Below are 25,260 nucleotides of genomic sequence, written 5' to 3' on the forward strand. Positions count from 1 at the left end.
AATTCTTCACTTGCTGTTAATTTGTTCATTCTGCCTCCCAAAGATCGCAGTAAGGCACATTTATCCTGTGTACTGCGCTGAACTCTTACACCGGGCTTTCGTGTATATCTCTGAAACATGTGATTTAGATGAAACCCCCTGTGATCCAGTGGTTACTGTCTTTTTAGGAGTGTAACGTGGTCCGTCACAGTTTTGTGCATTTCTGAAAAAAGGACATCACTGAACAGAGGGACCTCTGCTGCCTCTGAATGGATCCTTCAGGGGTTTCATCTGAATCACGTCACTCTAAGTTTTAGATGGAAACCCCAAAATAAGTGCTCAGCACAAAGCACAGGAAAAGTGTGATCCCAAACTTTATGTAAAATATTCCTAATAAAAGCTTCAACTCAATCCACAAAAAAAGCCCCCACTCAGGTCTGTCATCTGTTAATGTGGCACTACGTTATCAACTTCTGTGAAACATCTGGAAGTTCAAGATGCTCAACACACATCTAGATAAGTTCCCTGAGGGGTATAGTTTCTAAAATGGTGTCACTTGTGGAGGAGTTTCCACTGTTTAGGCACATGATCAGCACTCCAAATGCAACATGACGTCCACTAATTATTCCAGCAAATTTTGCTTTCCAAAAGTAAAATGGCGGTCCTTCACTTTCAAGCCTTGCTGTGCAACCAAACAGTAGTTTTCCTCCACATATTGGGAGAATTTTCACAACAAATTTTTTGGTGCAGTTTCTCATGTTACATTTATGAAAATGCAATACTTGGGGCTAAAAAACAGTTTTGCAGGAAAAATTCGATTTTTGTATTTTCACTGCTCTACATTATAAGCTTCTGTGAATCACTTGGGGGTTCAAAATGCTCACCACACATCTAGATAAGTTTCTTGAGGGGTCTGGTTCCAAAATGTTGTCACTTGTGAGGGATTTCCACTGTTTAGGCACGAGGGGCACTCCATGTTGTCTGCTAACTATTCCAGCATATTTTGCATTCAAAAAGCAAAATGGTGCTCCTTCTTTTCCAAGCCCTGCTGTGCACTAAAACAGTAGTTTTCCTTCACATATTGGGTATCTGCATACTCAGGAGAAATTGCACAGAAAATTGCACTGAGCAATTCCTCCTGTTACCTGTTGTGAATTCTGTTATCGAACTCCCTCCTGTGGTCATGAATGGTACTTCGGCGAGTTCTGTCCATGGACTCCCTCTGGTGGCTGTGAGTGGAGCTGCTGCTTCTGAGGTTCCTTCCACAGGTGACATAGTTTATTCTTTGGCTGGCTGTTCTATTTAACTCCACTCAGATCGTTACTCCATGCCAGCTGTCAATGTTCTTGTACTGGTTCAGTTTGCTCTTGGATCTTTCTGGTGACCTGTCTACTCCAGCAGAAGCTAAGTCCCTGCTATTAATTATTTGTTCATTGTTTCCTTGTCCAGCTGGCTATGATGATCTTGCCTTGCTAGCTGGAAGCTCTGGGATGCAGAGTGGCACCTCCGCACCGTGAGTCGGTGCGGAGGTCTTTTTGCACACTCTGCGTGGTCTTTTTGTAGGGTTTTGTGCTGACTGCAAAGATACCTTTCCTATCCTCAGTCTGTTTAGTAAGTCTGGCCTCCCTTTGCTGAAACCTGTTTCATTTCTGTGTTTGTGACTTTCATCTTAACTCACAGTCAATATATGTGGGGGGCTGCCTTTTTCTTTGGGGAATTTCTCTGAGGCAAGGTAGGCTTTATTTTCTATCTTTAGGGCTAGTTAGCTCTTAGGCTGTGAAGAGGCGTCTAGGTCGTGTTAGGTACGCTCCACGGCTATTTCTAGTTGTGTGATAGGATTAGGGGTTGCGGTCAGCAGCGTTCCCACTTCCCAGAGCTTGTCCTGTGTGAGTTTAACCATCAGGTCGTTCCGGGTGCTCCTAACCACCAGGTCCATAACAGTTACCCTTGCGAAAATGCAAAATAGGGGCTGTAAATATAATTTCTGGCAAAAATGTAATTTTTTATATTTTCACAACTCACTGTTATAAACGTTTGTGAAGCAACTGGGGTTTATAGGTGTTTACCGCTGAAGATGGGTGGACACCTGAATGTTTGTGGTCTATCGGGTTCAGCCGAACAGTTACAAAATTTTTGGGTTCTGGTACCAGAACAGTACCCGGACCTCATTCACTTGAATTTGGGGCCTGAACATCCAGTGTTTGCCATGCTGTCATGTACATGACAGCGCGGCAAACACCACATCTAATCAGTGGTAAAATCATCACCATCAGCCAGACAGCCGCGGTTCCCACGCTGTCAAAAGACATCGTGTGCCAGCAGCGGTGATCGGAGGTATAAGGTTTACCTCCTGTCACGTGTGTTGGCTGCTAACAACTGTGAGTGCAGAAGTGGCCAATGGAAGTATTCATCAGCCGGCTCCTGCGCTGTAAATAAATGATAAAAAAACAGCGTGGGTTCCTCTTGTATTTTTGATAACAAACCAGGGAAAACTCACAGCTGATGGCTGCAACCGTCAGTTTCAGCAAAGCTGGTTATAAAGAATAGAGGGGTCCCCACTCTGATTTTTTTAAATTATTTAAATAAATAATTAAAAAACACGGCCTGACAACCAGCCAAGCTAAAGCAAACAGCTAGGGGCTGGTATTCTCAGGCTGGTAATGGCCAATGGATATTGGCCCCCCAGCCTAAAAATTGCAGCCCGCAGTCACCCAGAAAAAGCGCATCTATTAGATGCGCCAATTCTGGCGCTTTGCCGGCCTCTTCACACTTGCCCTGTAGTGGTGGCAAGTAGGGTTCATATTTGTGGGGCAGATGTCACCTTTGTATTTTCAATAAGACACCTATCCATTAATAATCCTATAGTTGTCACATGGTAAATAAACACGTAGCCAGAATAAAGTCCTTTATTTGAAATAAAACAAAAAAAAATGTTTTCATTTTTAGCCAAGTCCTGACTGGAAGAAGAAAGTTGGTCTGGGCCAAATAGTAAATATGTGAAAAATTAATAACATTATAAAAACTAAACTCGAAAAACAATGATGGAATTGCATTTTTTTATTTTTAACCCTTTCACCACTCTTGTATTTTTTTTTTTTTTTAGTTTTTTTCAGTCCATGAAATGGTAAAATGAATAATTTAAAACGAAAACTTGTGCCACCCTCAAAAACGAGCCCCCATTGGGGAAGAAAAAACAAAAGTGCAAGACTGAAAATGTATTCCGTTAGGAAGGGTTCATAAGTCTAAAACAAACTCTGCTGGTTATTTCTCATGGAGGAAATCCAATAAGTTTCTTTTATAACATCTGTTTCTCCCACTAATTTTTCTCCGAGAACACCTGTTACCATTTTTTTTTTATATTAATCCAAGGTTTTCTGATAACAGATTTGATTCTCCAATCTCATGCAGCGCTCATTAATCACTAGTTGAGGATATAAAAACTGCACAAAATTTGACCAGGCTCCACTTACCACGATGGCGTTTCTGTGGCTTCTGTCCTGCCTTGCCCTGCTAGGGGGCACCTATGGTAAGTGTAGACATATTTCGAGATCACCAGTTATTTCCATTTATACCTATCATGCACTTATTTCTTAGGTTGTGGTGTGCCAAGCATCAAGCCGGTCATTTCTGGTTATGCCAGGATTGTGAATGGGGAGAATGCAATTTCCGGTTCATGGCCATGGCAGGTGTCTCTGCAGGTAAAGTATTATATTACACACTATACTGTTTATTTTGTTTATAAAAGTTCAGTACCCTACACATATGTTACAAAATCAGCTAATAAACTTCAAACTTCATTTCCAATTTTGTGGCACAAATCCACAGTGTACAAGAAAATAAGCAACTTTGTAATATATCTTATCAGAGAAATCCACTTCTTAGTTCACAGGACTGATTATTCTTTCTCAAAATTCTCAATTCATTGGTCATGATGTACAATAACAAATTGTATTGTGGTACCGTGTTAGCCAGAAAAATCGATGTGAATACTTTTCTGCCCAATGATGACAGAAGTATTCTGGGAGTGATACCTTTATTGGCTAACCAGAAAATAATATGTTTGCAGCTTTCAGAGCACAGTGGCTCCTTCTTCAGGCGAGAATACAGAATCTTGCCTGAAGAAGGAGCCACTGTGCTCTGAAAGCTGCAAACATATTATTTTCTGGTTAGCCAATAAAGGTATCACTCCCAGAACACTTCTGTCATCATTGGGCAGAAAAGTATTCACATCAATTCATTGGTAAAATCCATATTCAGTGAAGACAGACTTTCCCATTACTGAGATACGAGATGACAGTTGGTGCTCATAAAGCTCTATGAAGAACTGTAAGGCTGTGTGCACACGATGCAGATTTGGTGCAGAAAAATCTGCTGCAGTTCTGCACTAAATCTGCATCGTGTGCACATACCCTAACTGTTGTTGGGGCAGAATGTCTGTTTGCCTCTTGCTCCTCCTTCCCTCCATAGAATTTAATAAGCACCAACTGTCATCTCCTTTCTTAGGAACGGAACATTTTTGTCTTAGCTGAATACAGAGTTTACGCATGAATTGGAAGTGAAATATCAGTCCTGGAAGAGGAAAACGCAAATTCCACTTATAAGATATATTACTAAATTGCATATATCACTGAACTTTGAGAAAACCTTATCTTACTTGTAAGATAATTGGGGTAATTTATTAAGGCTTCCTATGGCGGTCTTCATTGAAAGTGCGCTGAAGTGATGTACATCTAGAGTAATTCATTAGGAAGTTCACGCTTCTTAATAAATGTGTCTTTTCAAATCCGTGAGCTTAAACTCAAAGCTATGCTTAGCCTTGACTTTCCTTCTGACCTGGAGGAAACAGATTCTCTCCCATTTCAGACAGAAAATCAAGGCTGCTGCCGATCATATCCAGTAAGTGTTTTAACAGCAGCTAAGGAAGCTAGCTCTGATCAAGCTGTGATAGACAGATGTTGGCTTTGGAACACCTATGTCCCATGGGAAATACTAATTTTTAATTAGGAGGAAAAGTATTTGATTGGGGTCTTACAATCCCCCCCAAAACCCACATACTCATCAACTAGTCCCCAAACCTTACTTGGTACTGCTGCCAGTGTCTCTTGATGGCTCCTCCTCACCTTTCCCATTGGTGATTGTAAGATGACTGCTGCAGCCAGTCAATGGCCACTGATCAGAAAACAAAGCTTGGAGATAGAGATGAGCGAACTGTAAAGTTTGGGGTTCGTACTGGATAAGTGGTGTCCAGTGCTAAATTTCGAACATGGACTTCTCTCGGAAGTCCATTTTGGTGTTCCAAGTTCAGAAGAAAGAGATAGAGAGCCTTTTGCAGCCCCCTAGCCCTTACTATGACCATTTTACAACAATTTTACAGCACAAAAGTTTGGATCCCCATTGACTTCTCTTGGGTTCGGGTTCAAGTTCGGGTAAAGTTTTGGTACCCGAACCGAACTTTGGACTAAAGTTCACTCAAACCCGATGAACGGGAATATCCACGGGTCCACTCATCCCTACTTGGAGACTGTTTATTTGTTTCAGAAGAGGTACCAAAAGTTGCCAACTGTCCAAAAGTTCCTGGAGGTACCAAAAGTTGCCAACTGTCCAAAAGTTCCTGGACAGTTCGTAAGAATTAAGACACATTTTTCCCCTGTCCAAATACTAAATTTGATGTTTGAGCCTGGAGAAATATATACAGATTAATATGATTAATATAAATTTATCATCAATTTACAACTCACAGTGTGAATGCAGCTGATGTCTTTATATAAGAACTATGGACTGCAGACATGTATCACTTATTTTTTTATAGATATATTGGTAAACCATAATAAATCATTAATTTTGTATTAGCTCCATGATTCTTTGATAACTTCTTTAGAAAAAAAATTAAAAAAAGCAGGTTGGTAATCCAATGTAGCAGTACCGAGGAACGGAGGGGATACATTAGGAGAGTGTGTTTTTGTTTAATTCTAAAACCACAATGGATCCGATTTTTTTAAAGGTATACAAAGTAATGGGCATCTTCAAAGTAATTGTATGGAATAAGCACAATAACAAAGGTTAATATCTGATTTACATTGCTTTGATGGTTTTGTTATCCATAGGACAGGACTGGCTTCCACTTCTGTGGTGGTTCCCTGATCAATAGTCTGTGGGTGGTCACTGCCGCCCACTGTGGTGTCACGTAAGTATTGCCAAATTTCTTACTGAGAATTATTTAGTCTACTTCAGTGGTATTTGGATTTAATATTTGGATACCTTCATCTCCTAAATGATGCATATGCAGAAAAGACGTGGATACTGAAAATGGATATAGTACTAAAGTAGTAAAAAGTAGTCACTAAAGTTGACTATCGCAGAACTAACATTGAATAGTGATACATCACAAGTAAAACTGCATAAACTCCACAGACTTTACATAATATTGATCAAAGTGTCTCTCCCAGCCTGAAATGTCTGCTTAAAGGGAACCTGTCACCCCCAAAATCGAAGGTGAGCTAAGCCCACCGGCATCAGGGGCTTGTCTACAGCATTCTGTAATGCTGTAGATAAGCCTCCGATGTAACCTGAAAGATGAGAAAAAGACGTTAGATTATACTCACTCAGGGGCGGTCCGATCCGATGGGCGTCGCGGTCCGGTCCGGGGCCTGCCATCTTCTTACGATGACGTCCTCTTCTTGTCTTCACGCTGCGGTTCCAGTGCAGGCGTACTTTATCTGTCCTGTTGAGGGCAGAGCAAAGTACTGCAGTGCGCAGGCGCCGGGCGCATGTAACCGAGTGTCTTCGACGTGCCAGAATAATATGTTCGAGTCCTCGCGGCTGCATGTCTAGCGGCTGTTCGACAGCCACAACACATGCACAGATTGCTTAGCAAACAAGAAATTCCTACATGTGTTGCTGCTGTCGAATAGCCATGAGACATGCAGCTGCGGGGACTCGAACATAGTATTTGAGCACGCGGAAGACACTCGGTACACGAGCATGCTCAGATAACAATATATTTGAGCACGTTCGCTCATCATTATTGTTTATACATATGTTGGAGCAGCCTTGAACTGGCCCATTGGTGAACTGGTGTATTCCCCGGTGGACCCCTATGCAGGAGTAAGCCGCTTACATATCAACATGAGCCGTAGTTGACCCAATACATTTGATTCACTATGTACAGACAAAAGTAGCATCTCATCATTCTTTCAACAAACTACCCAGTTTATTATTATACAAAAGCATAGTTACATTTGTGAAATAGGGTACTATAATATTTGTATGTAACTGAACAGTGGGATCCCAGAGTGAATGTTACTGGGGGGCCTTAGATATCCCAGTCTGACATACTGGGCAGTATGATTGCTAGTACTGTAGATCTCATGAATACAATGTAACAGCTGATATATCCTTGTATATCATTTATTTACAGAACCTCCCACCGTGTAATTCTGGGAGAATACGACCGTTCCTCCTCCGCTGAGCCTATTCAAACCAAAACCATTTCTAGGGTAAGCAGGAAAAGTAAAGAAAAGTTTGTTTATTCTGCTTCATAAAGAACATTTTATAATTAGCAATTTCTAGCTGAAAATGCAGTTCCCTCTGGCAGTTTTTATAGCAGTTTTTTTCAAGCAATCAAGATTGGATTTAAATGCAGTGGGAAACAAAAAGAAAAGAATTATACTTCTCCTTCCTGCTAAATCATCTCCTAGTTTAAGTGCAGAAAATGCAATGGTGTTTCCCCCTCCAAAAAAGCACTGTGTGTGAAATGCGTGTGTTCACACTGAGGGCCCGATTCATTTAGACTGGAGTTTCTTATACCAGTCTTATTAAGGCCACCCAAGAGTAAAGGGCGGGATCACACATGCGAGAAATACGTCCGAGTCTCACATGGTAATACCCGGAGAGTGCGGAGAGTGCGGCCGCATAGCAATACATGGAGCCGACGCTCCGCTCCAGAGAGACGGCGGCAATGCCGGGTATTACCATACAAGACTCAGACGTATTTCTCGCATGTGTGATCCCGGCCTAAGATGTTCCAGACTCTTTAAAAGGCACACCCCGTGTAATTAATGCCTTGCATGCACCTTGCCTGAGATGTTGCTTCAGTCAAGAACTTTAGAATTTTCCTGAATTACGTTGGGTGTTTTGCATGCCTTGTCCCATGCTAACGCCATCCACTTTGGGACAGAGCTGGCAGGGACTGGTGTAAAAAATGCAAAAAAGTTGTAAAATTGTATCGGGGGTGTGATTCGTCTTGATGACTTTTTTTTTGAGTAGAAGCTCCAAGTTGTTGAGAAGTTTTGAATTTTTGAGGAAAGTTTTGAAAAGTTTCCACTTCAAAAACTCAGGAAAAAGCGTGAACACACACTTCACCCTTTCACGACATACACCATAGCGGTACATCCTATGCCGGCTCCTTGACTTTGACGATGGTTGAAAAGCTGAGCCACCTAGTTCCCAGCAAATGATGGGTGTGTTACTCAACCATCACCTGACTCTAAGGCCGGAGTCACACTACAGCGAGATACGGCCGAGTCTCGCAGGTTAAAAACAAGCTCTGGCACCGGCACTCCGGAGTGGAGCGTGCGGCTCCATGTATTGCTATGTGGCCGCACGCTCCGCTCTGGAGTGCCGGTGCCAGAGCTTGGTTTTAACCTGCGAGACTCGGCCGTATCTCGCTGTGTATGATCCCGGCCTTACAGCCATGGGTAGAGCAAAGCTGTTAAATTCTGCTGTCAATTTCTGACCCCAGTAGGAGGGCACATAAGCTGACATGCCCGTGAGGTGAACTTGGGACATCGTTGGGTTGCCATGACAGCCAGGGGTCTGCTGAAGACCACCATGCCTGTTATGACAATTCTTCTGTGAAATGTATATAGCACAAGCCATCATCAGGTTGAAGTCTCCTAAGGGGACTAAGAAATGCAATGAAAAAAAAATGTTTAAAAAGATATAAAACATTTTTTAAAAATATAAACGTTAAATTCACCCCCCTCATCCTCTATTAAAATTTAAGAAGCAAAAAATTATAACATACTTGTTATGGCTGCATTTGTAAAAGTCCAATCTATCAAAATATCAAATAAATTACCGTAGTCCAATTGGTGAACGGCTTAACAAAATAAAAATCAAAACACCAGAATTGCGGCTTTTTGTTCACAAAAACGTAATAAAAAACATTATTTCTAGACCAAATTGATGCCAATAAATATATCAACTCAAGATGCAAAAAAACAAGCCCTCACACAGGTCCATGTCCCGGAAATTGAAAACTTTATGGCTCTTGGAAATTGATGACACAAGCCAATTTTTTTATTTATTTATTTATTTTTTTTACAAATTTCTGATTTTTTTTCACCACTTAAATAAAATAAACTGTACACGTTTAGTATCTGCGTATTTGGGCTGATCTGGAGTATCACGTTCCCTGGTCATTTTTACTGTAAATTGAACACTATAAATAATAATTTTAAAAAATTGCGCTTTTTTTTTTGCTATTTCGTCACACTTGGATTTTTTTTCCTGGTACAGCACATGATAAAATCGATGATTACATTCAAAAGTATAACTTGTCCAGCAAAAAAATGTCGAAGGAGAAATAAGAAATAAAAAAGTTATGGCTATTGGAATAAGGAGAGGATAAAACAAAAGCGCAAAAAATGGAAAAATTACATCGTACTTGGTAAATTTTCTCATGTTCAAAGTGGCACAAAAAATAAATCAAAAACAAATTTCACAAAATAGACCCAACTCATTATTTGCATTTTTAAGGTAAATTTTCTATCTTGTCTCTTTGCTTTTTTTTGCTGATGTACATTGCACAAAAATACATAAAACTTGCACTTGATATTTGATTAATTTACTTTAATATAAATGATGCTTTTTTCATTCATTTCATTCATTCGCTTCTTTGGTGCCTTTTTAGAGTAAAATATCCCACAATTCTTTCAGTAACTTTAAAATGTTGGAAACAAAAAAAAAATGAGACAAATTTTGCTCTGCGCTAGTAGTGAACTGTCGTAGCATTGCAGTAAAATTTGGCAATCTTTTCAAGTCACAAATGATGAATTAATTGAAAACTTCTAGATCAGAAACAAATGTCAAGACTGCTGAGCAAGCCTAAAAAAACGACAAGGACTGAACCCCCCCACCACATAAAAATGGTGCAAAAGCCAAAATGAACTTGGTGCAAAAATAAAAATATAAACGTGTTTCAAATTCAAACTTTCAATATAAAAAAAAAGCCAAAAAAAAAAGAAAAGATAAATCGGGGGCCAACAGATAATATGCCTGAATTTAACAAAAGTAAGGTGTAAAAAAAAAAGAATAAAATACTTACCCGCCTACCTCTCTTTAGGGTCAGCGGAATTTGTTTTCTTACTGCAACATGCCTTAAGGTTTTTTTCCCTAGATTTTTAGATAGTACAGAAAATGTAGAAGCTTAGAAAAATACTTAAAATCAATGGCATCTTTTTAAATATAGATTTAGAAACATAGGAAGCAAACATGTGAGTAGACGCCCTAAGGCGGATTTTTTTTTTTTAACAGGTCTTCAAACATCCCAGCTACAGCTCCTTTACCATTGTAAATGATATCACTCTCATCAAGCTCTCCAGCGCCGCTAGCCTTGACAGTCGTGTGTCCCCAGTGTGCGTTGCTGCTACAGCTGATATATTCAATGGAGGCGAGAGATGTGTCACCACCGGATGGGGCTACGTCAGTGCTTCAAGTAAGAAAATGTTAAGAATTGAAATAGAAATGTCGGATTTCTACTGGCAACTTTACCTAGAGATAAAAAGCCGAGTATAATATGACAGCACTTTACTATACAGGATTTATATGCTGCGTTATGTATTGTCTTTTAGCACAAACTACCCCAAACAAACTGCAGCAGGTAGCTCTGCCTCTTCTGACCAATAGTGACTGCCAGAGATACTGGGGTAACAAAATCCAGAGCACCATGATCTGCGCTGGAGCCTCTGGAGCCTCATCCTGCATGGTATACCATTATATCTACTATCATACCTACAAATCATTTCTATTGTTTTGCTATGTATCAAAGAGAATCTGTCATTAACCGTGAATATTTAAAGATGTGTTCCGACACTAAAGAGTGAATTTCATACTATATGTGTACCTATCTTAATGACTTTTCTAAATGTTCTTGATTTACTTTTTCCCCTCTTTTCTCTAACTTCCAGTCTATGTTTTTTTTTGCTTTTTTAGATTCTTCCGATAACAATTTGAGTCATCAGGAAGCAAGGGCTGGCGTCAATCACAAAGCATCCTTTTCCTCCTTAAGGCTATGTTCACATGTTGCGTTTTTTGCTGAGTTTTTTTTTCCCGAAGGCAAAACCTGCTCTCTTGGAAATAAGAAACTTGCCTAAAAAAAAGCAGATTTTGCTTAGTTTTTGTTGCAATTTTTGCTGCGTTTTTGTCTGGGTACATTTGTCTCTTGTGCACTCTGATAAAGTTTAGTGCATAAAAAAAATGCGATTCTACTTCATCAGGTTCTGGCACCAAAAACGCAGCAAAACCTGATATATGTTTATTCAGCGGTTTAGCTTTCAATGGGCAGAAAAGCGATGAAAATCGCTGAAACAAGTAACATGCTGTATTTGGCAAAAAACAAGGTATTGCACAATATATCGAGGACAAAAAAAAAAAACAATGTGTGAGCATGAGATTTCTGAAATCTCATAGACTTTGCTGCTACTGTAAAACGCACCTGGAAATTTGCATAAAAAAAGCGTTGAAAAAACGCAACGCGTGAACATGACCTAAATTACAGCTTTGTAAGGGCGGCGGCGCCGTGGTCACTCCCCAAAGTTGCTTTCCGTACCCTAAAATGGGACACCATCAGGCACATCCTTTTCAGAGACAGGAATGTGTCTATTTTGCTGAGCATGTGCCAATTGTCAATTCCGACACAATGCTCCTATGGTCTCCTTCCTTGTCAAGCTCCTTCATTGTGATCCTTCACTGGCTCGCCAGTTGTCATTACTGAGCATGTGTCAGATGTCAGTTCATGCTCGTAGAAAAGACACAGCCCGGCCTCTGAAAAGGACATGCCTTACGTCCGGTGTCAAGGCGGGGGAGTGACCACAGCGCCGTCCCCCGCTGATACATCATTTCAGGGAGAAAAGGCATGCAGTGTGAGGAACAGCAGCACCTGCCCCTGATGATGATCCATTTGAGAATCCCAAGTATATTCTGAGAGATTCCAAAAGAATCGTCATCGGAAGTAATACAAAAAAATAGACTTGAAGCTAGCATAAGAAAAGCTAAAGTATAGGGTAAGGAATTTGTAAAGGAAGGTTATTAAAAAATGGTTAGATTAGTAATTAAAATAAGTAAACAAATAGTATGAAATTCACTATTAGGGTCAGACAACCCTTTACTTTTTTTTTTTACCCTAATTGTCATTGTTCTCCTGAATCTGGCATTGTTTTCCTTTTGTTCCTGCGTATCTCCATTCCTGAGCTATGACTTAAGGTACCGTTACACTAAATGACTTGCCAACGATCACGACCAGCGATACGACCTGGCCGCGATCGTCGGTAAGTCATTGTGTGGTCGCTGGGGAGCTGTCACACAGACGGCTCTCTCCAGCGACCAACGATCAGGGGAAAGACTTCGGCATCGTTGAAACTGTGTGAGCGCCGGCCGTAAAGCAGAGCACAGTGGTGACGTCACCGCTGTGCTCTGCTTTACGGCCGGCGCTGACAGTCAGTCCAGGGAAGCTGATGGCGGGGGACGTGACAGACATCGGAATATGAGTATGTACTGTTTTTTTTTTTTAACTTTTACAATGGTAACCAGGGTAAATATCGGGTTACTAAGCGCGGCCCTGCGCTTAGTAACCCGATATTTACCCTGGTTACAAGTGAACACATTGCTGGATCGGCGTCACACACGCCGACCCAGCGATGACAGCGGGTGATCAGCGACCGAAAAAAGGTCCTGATCATTCCCCAACGACCAACGATCTCCCAGCAGGGGCCTGATCGTTGGTCGCTGTCACGCATAATGAGATCGTTAGCGGGATCGTTGCTACGTCACAAAAAGCGTGATGTTGCAACGATATCGTTAACGAAATCGTTATGTGTGAAGGTACCTTTACTCTAGCCTGTATATAAATCTATTCTTTTTTTTTGTCAAGTGGATGTACTCCTCTAAAATATGCCCACAGAGAAAAGTTGAAGACCACGCCCATTTGGTTAAAAAAGATTAGATTTGTATACAGAGAGGAGGGAGCAATATATCTGGAATGGAGAAATGGAGAAAAACAATGAGAAGTTCAGAACAGCGGCATTTGCAACAAGTAAAGCATTAAATATTTAGGGTGAGCGACAGGTCCTCTTTAAATTACTAATAGCAGTTGCCAATTTCACTGGGGCATACTAATAAATAGCTATTTGCACAGTGCATTGCTCAAGTCAACGAAAACAATGTGGAGCTCTGTTATGTTGGTGGCAGCTACATCCGTAAGATCTAAGAGTCATAAAATATTTAGGTCTTCTATTTGTTAAACGCAACAATCAAATCTGGCAGCCTGCTTGTGACAAATCTGTAAACATACCCGACTATGCTGGTCATCATTTAAAGAAGCCATTGATTAATTAGCATAAATTGTCCAAACTAAATTTTCTTGAATTTTCATTTATATACTGTAGGAATTTACACTTTCTGGTTGCCACTTGGATATGCACAAGCGCAGGGTTTTTAAGATCAAAACAGTATTAAGTTTATTGTTCTTCATAAGCTTTACAGCTCCCACATGAGAACAGCTTTTCTCAAGTACAAATGAATAACATAAACAGTCCTTTCTACAGGCACAATAAAATTCCAGGTAGTAGCAGCTCAAACAATTTAGAAAACATTCATCAAAAAAACAATCCACTCTGCTGAGCTAACCCAGCTGCTGTTATTAGGCCTGTAAACCCCAGGTCAGATAATGGGGAGAATCTTTCCCACACAGACTCTTTTGGTTGCTCCTAAATTTCAGACCCCAAATCTAGTCAAATTAAAACTCTCTCATTAACCCAGTGTTACTGGTATAGATTTTACATTACCGAGGCCAGACACCTAGGTGACACATATCTGCCATCCAGGACTTTACCTTCTGGTTTCTTACAATACATACTTATTTACTTTTTAATTTTTAGGGTGACTCCGGTGGACCTCTCGTATGCCAGAGAAATGGAGCTTGGACGTTGGCTGGTATTGTGTCCTGGGGAAGCTCTTCTTGCTCTACATCTTCTCCTGGAGTTTATGCAAGAGTAACAGCTCTTAAAGCCTGGCTGGATCAAACTGTTGCTGCCAACTAAACACCTAAATATGGTATATTTGCTGTCTTTAATAAACTATCTTTAGTGTCAAATACAACTGGCTATATTTATTTATAAGCACACATCACATCTACCTTTTCAGGACACTTTATTTTGTTTAAGTTGGTGTTACCTGGTGATGTGGATTATCTATGCCAAAGGTTAGGGTGAGATACAGATTGGGATAATTGTGGTAAATTTCTGCGCTGCTGAATCACTAGAATTCCAGAATTATTAGTACATGTGGCTTTATTATTCTACGCGTTTCAGAGTTCAAGACTCCTTCATCAAGAAACACCACAGGGATTATTATAAATAATAATAATAATAATAACATACAGTGGGGAAAATAAGTATTTGGTACTCTGCCGATTTTGCAAGTTTTCCCACCTTCAAAGAATGGAGAGTGGTCTATAATTTTTATCGTAGTTACACTTCAACTGTGAGACAGAATCTTTTAAAAAATTTCCCGGAAAATCACATTGTATGATTTTTACGTAATTAATTTACCTTTTATTGCAAGAAATAAGTATTTGATACAATAGAAAAACGGAACTTAGTATTTGGTACAGAAACCTTTGTTTGCGATTACAGAGGTCAGGCGTTTCTTGTAGTTCTTGACCAAGTTTGCACACACTGCAGCAGGGATTTTGGCCCCCTCCTCCATATAGATCTTCTCCAAATCTTTCAGGTTTTGGGACTATTGCTGAGCAACATTCAGTTTCAGCTCCCACAAAACATTTTCTTCTGGTTAGGACACTCCAGGACCTTGAAATACTTCTTAGGGAGCCACTCCTTAGTTGCCCTAGCTGTGTGTTTCGGGTCATAGTCATTCTAGAAGACTCAGTCACAACCCATCTTCAATAATCTTGCTGAGGAAAGGAGGTTGTTTGAGAAAATCTCGAGATCCATCCTCCCTTCAATACGGTGCAGTTGTCCTGTCCCCTCTGCAGAAAAACACCCACAAAGTGTGATGTTTCCCCACCATGCTTCACGGTTGGGACAGTGTTCATGGGGCTGTACTCATTCTTCTTCGTCCTCCAAATATGGTGAGTGCATTGTTACCTAAAAGTTCTGTTTTGGTCTCATCTGACCACAAGACCTACTCTCATGCCTCCTCTGGACAATCTAGATGGTCAATGGTGAACTTCAAACAGGCCTCAACATATTCTGGCATGAGCAGGGAAACCTCAGGATTTTAATCCATAGTGGGGTATTGTGTTACTAACGGTAATGTTTGAGACTGTGGTAACAGCTCTCTTCAAGTCATTGACCAGGTCCTCCTGTGTAGTTCTGAGCTGATTCCTGACCTTTCTCAGAATCATCCTTACTCGACGAGGCGAGATGTTGCATGGAACCCCAGACCGAGGAAGATGGATAATCATCTTGTGTTTCTTCAATTTCTAATAATTGCGCCAACAGTTGTGGCCTTCTCATCAAGCTGTTTGCCTATTGTCTTGTAGCCTATCCCAGCCTTGTGTAGATCTATAATTTTGTCCTTGACAGCTCTTTGGTCTTGGCCATGGTGGAGTGTGATTGAGTGTGTGGACAGGTTTCTTTTATACAGGTAATAAGTTCAAACAGGTCCAATTAATACAGGTAATGAGTGCAGGGTAGGAGGGCTTCTTAAAGAAAAACTAACAGGTCTGTGAGAGCCAGAATTATTGCTGTTTGTAAGGTGATCAGAAACTTATTTCATGCAATAAAATGCAATTTAATTATTTAAAAATCATACAATTTGATTTTCTGGTTTCTATTTTTAGATTCTGTCTCTCACAGTTGAAGTATACCTTTGATAAAAATGACAGACCTCTCCATTCTCTGTATGTGGGAAAACTTGCAAAATTGGCATCGTATCAAATACTTATTTTCCCCACTGTATATGCAATCAGGTATTTTGTAGCAAGAATATGGTTAACCAATGGAAAAACAGATATGTAACAAGGTGCCATGCTTCATGAATACTCAGGCAACTCATTGCTGCCTGAGCAGATCATTTGTGATGACATCAGAGATGTTTGCCAGTTTACCAAAGTAACTCAATGAAGACTTGTACAGACGAAGCTGGTTTTAGGAGAAGGGAGCAAGGCCCAGCTGTAGAGCTGGTCCAGGTGAGTAACAGAGTTCCCCTTTTTAGGATCCCTTCCAGAAGGGTCTGTAAAAGAAGAAAGAAGATGCTTGGCATGAAATCCTCTAAATAAAAATTAAGCTTTAACCGAATGTCTTTTTTTCTGGACTGTCTCCCTTCCAGTCTATTAAGTAGAGTAGATTCCAATGAATCATCTTACATTCCATAATTTGGTTGACCTCATACTCCAAGTCAGGATTGGTAGTGGAAGCAGGTGAAAAGCAATGGAGATTTTGGACATTTGCTCAACAATTTAGAATGGACCAATAACTTTAAAAACCAGCATCTTGCAACAAGTCTTTAACCCCTTCCCGACATATGATATAGTAAGAAATTGAGCTTGCATCTTTCCAGCATATAATGGCTGTTTGACAGCAGCAAGTGGAGCTGAGCTCCATCTGCTGTTGTTAACCACTTTAATGCTCCTGTCTCTGACAGCAACATTTGAAGCATGCAAACCAGAGGGTGTGCGATTTCATGCCCCCATTAGCCTCCACAGTAACATTGCAGGGTGCAGATGGGTTACTAATGCTGCCAAAGGTCTGCTGAATGCTCCCATACCTGTCATGATTGACCTCTCATGAAAACCAGCCTGTGGGTTGCGTTGATAGGAGACCATCATTTTTACTATATACTGCAATACTTTAACATGCTCATTTTCTGTGGTGATTTTGCTGTGCATTTTCTGTAAGAATCTGAAGGTATTAAAGGCTTGAGCAGGAGAATCCAGCCAGAACCAAGAGTTAGCACCCTTCTGAGTGAGGGCTGTAAGAGGAGCTACCACTTGAGTGTAAATTTTAATTAACTTGTGTCAACAGTTTTCAAAGCCTAGGGAACATTAGAATGCTTTAAAATTGATTGGGTTGTGGCCGGTCAAAAATAGTAGGTATAGAATGTGGTCTTCTTTTGATATGGATTAGAATTATGCTCCACAAACTTTGGGAAAGGTGGTAGCACCTGTAAGGCTGCAGTAGCATCGTACGCAGTGAAGAGGCAGTGACCCACAAAGTTCCAACACGAAGTCTCTTTAATGTGTTTCCTCACACATAAAGGTGCATATCATTTTTAGTACATGACATCAAAGTTCATTACATACAGTTCATCTCATCTGAGTGCCTATTTCATAGCACTACACATCATACGGCTTTAGATTGCAATCCCTAAACAGGCTAGACTTCCCTTGTCCAGTTTCCCTGCGCGACCGCACACCATATTAAAGTCTCCAAACACACAGCTTTACATGTTGCAGACAATACACTTGCCAGCCCTCCTCTGACTAGTTCTCGTGGGTGTCCTGCATCACTGTGTCACAGTCTCTTTACTCACACCGTCGTACACAGCTCAGGATATCCTCCGGATAGCAGACTGGCACCATATCCACCTGTTTGCACTCGTTACACATGCTTGTCCTCTTTCGGGCACAGGACATCCACCTTCGGGCACAGGACTTTCCACATCCGTCTGTTTCAGGTACAGGACATCCACCTCCGGGCACAGGACTGTCCACATCAGAGACCAGTACCATGGACGACTTGCATTGCTGCGTACGCTGCGGGTGCCAGGCTGTTCAGCTGCCCTGGGTGCTTGCTCCGCTGGCCTGTGCCTCCCTGCACTCAGCCAGCGCTCTGCAGGCCTCTGCTCTGCACACCAGCACACACCAGACTGACACTGACATGTACTCCACACCTGACACCTGACACACCCATACTCCTTACTGCAGGGCTTTTAACACACAAACCTGTGGCCTTCAGCCACTTGGAAAACCAGGACTGGAAAACCACGACTCTCATGCACACCTATGGACTCCATCCGTCTCCATGCACAACCTAGGGAGAACACACAGCGACCCCTATCTGTAACAGGGGTCACTACCTCACACACCCTTAACCTGATCATACAGCTTAGAGATGAGGGGCAATGGATAACAATCTCTCAAAGTTATTTTATTCCGACCCTTATAGTCTATGATTGGTCTCAGAGACCTGTCTTTCTTATTCATAAAAGAAGCCCCACACATAGATTTTTGGATGACTTCCCTTTCCAACTTCTCATTTATAGTATGAAGGTGGACATTGCTTCAGTCTCAGAGAGAAAGAATGAAGCTAGACGCTCCCTCTGGGTGGTTCATTATCTGGCAGAACGGGTATGGCACAGTCAAATGGTTGATATGGAAGTAGAGTTTTGGCCTTTGGCTTGGAAATGGTTTCTACGAAATCTTGGCAAAAAGCAGGAAACTTAGAGGAAATACAGGCAGAATAGAGTTTAAGAGAAGATGGATGAGACACAGCTTTGAAGCAATTTTTAAAGCAAGATTGTCAACAAAGAGTGACCAATCAATAACCAGAGCATGTAGCCGTAGCCACCAAAGTCCCAAAGGTACTGTTAGATCAGAAAGTAGCAAACTAAAAAAGAAATATCTTCAACATGTGGTACTTAAACCTGAAGAGTCACCTTCTCAGTCCAGAATTGTATACGACCGCCTGAAATTGTGGAATCGTTCACTGAAATAAGTTTCGGAGGTGTCTGAAGAGAAACAAATTGAATTTTCCATCTTCTGACCAGTGAGAAGTCATAAAAATGTTCTTCAGTTCTGAAATCAATGAAGGTTTGTTCCATAAACTCAAAAGAATTAAAGATAATAGACAGACATAGATACAAAGAGCTTGTCAATTGCAAGAGGATAGTGCTAACCCCAAAGAGATCTCTCCTCCAGTGATGAGTGAAAGTGCTGGGATAATGTGTTATCCGAGAATGCTCGTGTGCTAATAGAGTATCTTTGGCATGCTCGTATAATATGTTTGAGTCACCGCGGCTGCATGTCTCGCAGCTGTTAGACAGACACAACACATGCAGGGATTGCCTAACAAACAGGCATTCCCCGTATGTGTTGCGGTTGTCGAACAGCTGCGAGACATGAAGCCGTGGCAACTTGAACATAATATTCTAGCACGCCGAAGATACTCTATTAGCACACGAGCATTCTCGCATAACACATTATCCCAGCACTTTCACTCATCACTGAAGGAGAGATCTCCTTGGGGTTAGCACTATCCTCTTGCAGAGACATAACACCTTACCGAGAACGTTCGCTCATCATTACTCTCCTCCTAACACAGAATTAAACCCTTGTCTAAGGGATAGTGTAGTATCCCGGAACCCGTGCCACTGCCCTCTGACGAAGCCGACGTGAAACGCGCGTTGGGGCTTTGATGGTGACCTTGGGAAGTCTGCATTATGGGTAAGGTTTATGGAACCAGGACTGATTTTTAGTGTGGCACACTTGACTTTGACCCTGCTGTGGGATGTATGATATGTAGTAGGTAACCTTCCTGGCCCAAAATCTCCCATTATGATAAGCACTGTTAGCACTTTACTATAAAATACATGCAGATTTTTCTAGTGGTTGTCACCATTTACTTCTGCAGTCCTTCTCGCTGTATCATCTATCTATTTATTGTTAAATGATATTACTATCTTGTATGTGACCTATTTGTGGAATAAAAATTTGTATATATACTTTTTTCAATTTGGACTTGGACTCCGATTTTGTTTCTCATGTATATATGACTGTGAGTTAGGAGATGTAAGGCTAGGTTCACATTTGCTGTTGAGTCCGCAGCGTTTCGTACGCAACCGCAATCGCATGGCAAAACGCATGCAAACGCTGCGTTTTTATCTGCATCAACTTACGCATGACGGATTTAAAAAATGCAACGTTTTCACGCGTTTGGGTGTGTTTTTGCATGCGTTCGCGTTGTTTTATTGTTATGAAAAAAAATTTCAAGGAGAATTTAATTGACACAAGCCACACCCAATAGGCGTGGCTCATGGGATCTCTGTATATAGACCCTTGTGAAATGCCAGCGAACGCATGTACTTGCGTTCCTATGCATTCCCATAGACTGTAATGCGCTGTTTTGACGCACTCTTTTCGCAAGCGTCCGCATGCGTCTGGCGGTGGAAATGTGATGACCAAAAAATTGTAACATGGTGCGTCAGCTGCGCTCAGCCGCACACCGCAAAAATACGCAGGCATAAGCAAATGTGGGCTAATGCATGCACCTGCGACTACAATGTTTAAAGATAGGAAATCAAGACGCATGCGGATGTATGTGTCAGAAACGCTGCGGAGTGCGGACACATCCGCAAATGTGAAACCAACCTAATACCGACAATTCATAAATGTGCTCTGCTGTTATCTACTAGCCAATGTTATTATGTGAAAGTTAAGTGATTATTCTCCTCACAACATGTTGCCATAGAAATGGCTGTGAGGATCCTCCCAGCTCAGGACTCTCACACTTCCTGAGGTAACTTCCAGTTCTGGGCGGTGTAAGCTACCTGAGGAAGCAAACACTACTGCTCCCAGAATAGTTTCCATGCCAGTCTACGCTGGGGTGACATTTTTCTCCTCATAATCAATTTCACAAAGCCGTGAAGCCTCATCCAGTCAGGAGAGATAACATGCTCTCCTGCATGTTGGTTATCCTGTTTGCTTCTAGCCAGGACCAGATCCACATGGCTGCCACGATACTGACTTTGCTTAACCCCTTTCTGACCTCGGATGGGATAGTACGAGCCCGCATCAAAGCCGGGACATGTCAGCTGTTTTGTGCAGCAGAACAAAAAGAAGAAAAAGAAGAATCGGGCGCACTGCTATATAGTATAGTATATAGAAAAATCTGAGGGTGCGGTAACAGTAATAAAGACTATACTAAATGAGCGAAGAACAAAGCATTACTGCAAATGTTCGCACACCATCAAATGATAAACAGCAATATATATAAAATGACACAGACTGATTTTATTGACAGAAGAGAGGCGAATGGCAGCAGCGCATAGCGCATGCGCTGGTAAGGCCCCAAGAAAAGAGACACGCGCGTGCGCAGAGCCCGGCATAGAGGATACCTAGGTGGATGTAATGAGCCACTATACCCGGAAGCCCAAGTCTGGGCAAAAAAGCAATACAGGGCGCATATGTCGGGTGAGGCGCATGGGTAATAAGTTCGTAGCGCCGCAGCTGTGCAGCTCATACCTGCGCAGAAGAGAGGTATTACAGTATTACACTGAAGTATGGTCTTTATTTCCTGTGTGCTTTTGATGGTGCTTGTATGTTTTTAACTATGTTTTTATTGTTTGTGGTATTTTTTGATCTGTCAATAAAATCAGTCTGTGTCATTTTATATATATTGCTGTTTATCATTTGATGGTGTGCGAACATTTGCAGTAATGTTTGTTCTTCGCTGTTTTGTGCAGCTGACATGTGCCTGCAATAGCGGAGAGTGAAATCGCGATCCACCCACCGCTATTAACTAGTTAAATGCTGCTGACAGCGGCATTTAACTAGCAGTTCCGGCCATCGAGCTCGAAATTCGCGCATCGCTGATCGGGGGTCAGCGATGCATCGGCATTACAACCAGAGGTCTATTGAAGACCTCTATGGTTGTTGATGCCCGATTACTGTGAGCGCCACCCTGTGGTCGGCGTTCATAGCAGTGCAGCAATTCTACTACATAGGAGCGATCTGAGCATCGCTCCTATGTAGCAGAACCGATCGTGCTATGCCAGCTTCTTGCCTCCCTTGGAGGCTATTAAAGCATGGCAAAAGTAAAAAAAAATGTATTAAAATATATGAGAAAAATTAAAAAGTTTAAATCACCCCCCTTTCGCCCCATATGGCAGCACGGTGGCTCAGTGGTTAGCACAGCAGCCTTGCAGCGCTGGAGTCCTGGGTTCAAACCCCACCAAGGACAACATCTGCAAAGAGTTTGTATGTTCTCTGCGTGTTTGCGTGGGTTTCCTCCGGGTACTCCGGTTTCCTCCCACATTCCAAAGACATACAGATAGGGAAATTAGATTGTGAGCCTCAACGGGGGCAGCGATGATAATGTATTAAAATATATGAGAAAAATTAAAAAGTTTAAATCACCCCCCTTTCGCCCCATATGGCAGCACGGTGGCTCAGTGGTTAGCACAGCAGCCTTGCAGCGCTGGAGTCCTGGGTTCAAACCCCACCAAGGACAACATCTGCAAAGAGTTTGTATGTTCTCTGCGTGTTTGCGTGGGTTTCCTCCGGGTACTCCGGTTTCCTCCCACATTCCAAAGACATACAGATAGGGAAATTAGATTGTGAGCCTCAACGGGGGCAGCGATGATAATGTGTGCAACCTGTAAAGCGCTGCGGAATATGTTAGCGCTATATAAAAATAAAGATTATTATTAAAGATTATTATTCAAAAGAAAGCAATAATAAAAAAATAAATATACACATATTTGGTATCGCCGCGTTCAGAATCGCCCGATCTATCAATAAAGAAAGGATTAACCTGATCGCTAAAGGCGTAGCGAGAAAAAAATTTGAAACGCCAGAATTATGTTTTTTTTGGTTACCACGACATTGCATTAAAATGCAATAATGGGCGATCAAAAGAACGTATCTGCACTACAATGGCACCATTAAAAATGTCAGCTCGGCGTGCAAAAAATAAGCCCCCAACCAACCTCAGATCATGAAAAATGGAGACGCTACGGGTATCGGAAAATTGCTCAATTTTTTTTTTTTTAGCATTTATTGAACCTAGCAAAAAAAGCCAAACAAAAAACAAGTGTGGGATTGCACTTTTTTTGCAATTTCACCACACTTGGAATTTTTTCCCCACTTTCTAGTAAATGACATGGTAAAACCAATGATGTCGTTCAAAAGTACAACTTGTCCCGCAAAAAATAAGCCCTCACATGGCGATATTAGCCCTCACATGGCCATATTGACGGAAGAATAAAAAAGTTATGGCTCTGGGAAGGAGGGGAGCGAAAACCGTAAAAACTCAAAACCCAAAAAAGCTGGAGTCATGAAGGGGTTAACCTACCCCCTGAGCTAAGCTCAAAACTGGGAGTACTTCCACACTTTAGTGCGTTTCCACAGAGAGCCAATCTGTGAAGATCCCTCCATCAGTGTAATATTTCTTGGACTACACATAGCATTTCCTCTAATAGCAAAGTGAAGAGAACTCTGCTCCAGCTGCCCTGAGAGGCCATAACCTCGCTTGTCTCATGAAGAAAGAAACAATACTTTCATATGCACAATATACTGTGAACTTTGCCTTTAAGAGAGAGATTGGACCCAGTTACCGCTTTCAGTACAGTTGTTATGTTTACAAGGTCACCTTTGTGTCTGGCTGCTTGAGATTGCACAAACACCTCGGGGCGCTCCAAAACCTGCACCCAGACACCACCGCTACAGAGGTGTCTCTGGGGGGTCCTATACCATCCACAAGTGCCACCTCCCGCTATTGACAATTGTTGTGGATGTGAGGGAAGTGTTGAGGGGTCCAGCAACCACTTCAGCTACCGTGACATCATTATCTGCTGCCAGTGGGACTACATGCCCCAGCTGGCTCTTCTGCAACATCTGGCGCCTCCCTAGTGGCCCACCACAATAGTATACAGCCAGCTGTTGAGTGGGCTCAACCTGGTTTGTCAAGCACTCTACAAAAGGCAGACGGAAAGAACTATAGAAACTTGATTCCAGCTCACTCAGTAGCTCTATGCTCATCCACCTGGGGCTCAGACTCCGGCCTCGCCCTGGCCTCACATCAAAGAGAATAGAAAAAATTGGAGTCCGGCTCAACAGGACCAGATTTTCCCTTTCTTTTTATTTTTCAAAAGAAAATATGGTGCATACAAAAGAAAAATTTACATAGTCGACATGACCCAGTCAACACGTTTCGACTGCACTAGGCAATCTCACTCATGACTCATTGTGTCAACTGGGTCATGTCGACATGTACATTTTTGTATGCATCATATTTTCTGTTGAGCCAGACTCCTATTTTTTCTATTTTCCTAGACAGAAAGAACCTTAGAATCTCCATGAACACTTGTATGAGTAGATAAATGTGGAGATGTTCCCCCAGAAGAATGCCCTGGGAAAGGTGGCAGCTGTTGATCAACCAGAGGTGTAACAGCAGGAGTTTGAGGCAATGCATCCATACGAGCTGAGGGATCATGCACAGCCTGGATGACCTCCTCTTGGCTCACAGCAAGTTGCATGACCAGTCCTCTGTATAAAGTAGCAAATGACCATGAAAAATGTTTTAAATACATCTGTAGGGTTATTTTTACATTTAGGGAACTTAAATCAATCAATTGATTGTACAATACACTTCAATACTTCGGTATAATGTTTTTACACTGATTTGCATTAGTCCCCGGTAAGAAATGTGAGCCCAAAATACTCACTACATCCCTAGAATAATACTTTGGGGTAGACTCTCATTTTCCAGATTTTGTTGCAGAAATGGGGTAAATAGCTGTAATTTTTATTGTATTTCTGACTTGAAAAAGGCCCTTTTTTGCCAAAACGTTGCTTCACTTGTCTACCTCTAACCCCTCTATGTACAGTAGATAACACAGGATCCACCATTCACAATAGGTGATGTCACAGCTCACCTCCTACTGAACAGTGACTGATAACCCCTCTATATACAGTAGATAACACAGGATCCACCATTCACAATAGGTGATATCACAGCTCACCTCCTCCTCCTGTACAATGACTGATAACATCTCTACATACAGTGGATAACACAGGATCCACCATTCACAATAGGTGATGTCACAGCTCACCTCCTCCTCCTGTACAATGACTGAAAACACCTCTATATACAGTAGATAACACAGAATCCACCATTCACAATAGATGATGTCACAGCTCACCTCCTCCTGTACAATGACTGATAACATCTCTATATACAGTGGATAACACAGGATCCACCATTCACAATAGGTGATGTCACAGCTTACCTCCTCCTCCTGTACAATGACTGAAAACACCTC

The 25,260-nt window shown here is 41.7% G+C and overlaps 1 protein-coding gene across 1 annotated transcript; it reads left to right on the forward strand.

Moving 5' to 3' along the window:
* Positions 1 to 3,318: 3,318 nt before the first annotated feature.
* Positions 3,319 to 14,347, forward strand: LOC138649455 (chymotrypsinogen A-like). Its single transcript, XM_069739912.1, has 7 exons — positions 3,319 to 3,505; positions 3,574 to 3,677; positions 6,084 to 6,163; positions 7,397 to 7,475; positions 10,516 to 10,696; positions 10,833 to 10,966; positions 14,136 to 14,347. The coding sequence occupies exons 1-7, from the start codon at positions 3,454 to 3,456 to the stop codon at positions 14,295 to 14,297; spliced, it is 792 nt and encodes a 263-aa protein (XP_069596013.1). The 5' UTR covers positions 3,319 to 3,453; the 3' UTR covers positions 14,298 to 14,347.
* Positions 14,348 to 25,260: the final 10,913 nt, after the last annotated feature.

This window comes from Ranitomeya imitator, chromosome 9 (assembly GCF_032444005.1).
Source record: "Ranitomeya imitator isolate aRanImi1 chromosome 9, aRanImi1.pri, whole genome shotgun sequence".
Lineage (NCBI taxonomy): Eukaryota > Metazoa > Chordata > Amphibia > Anura > Dendrobatidae > Ranitomeya > Ranitomeya imitator.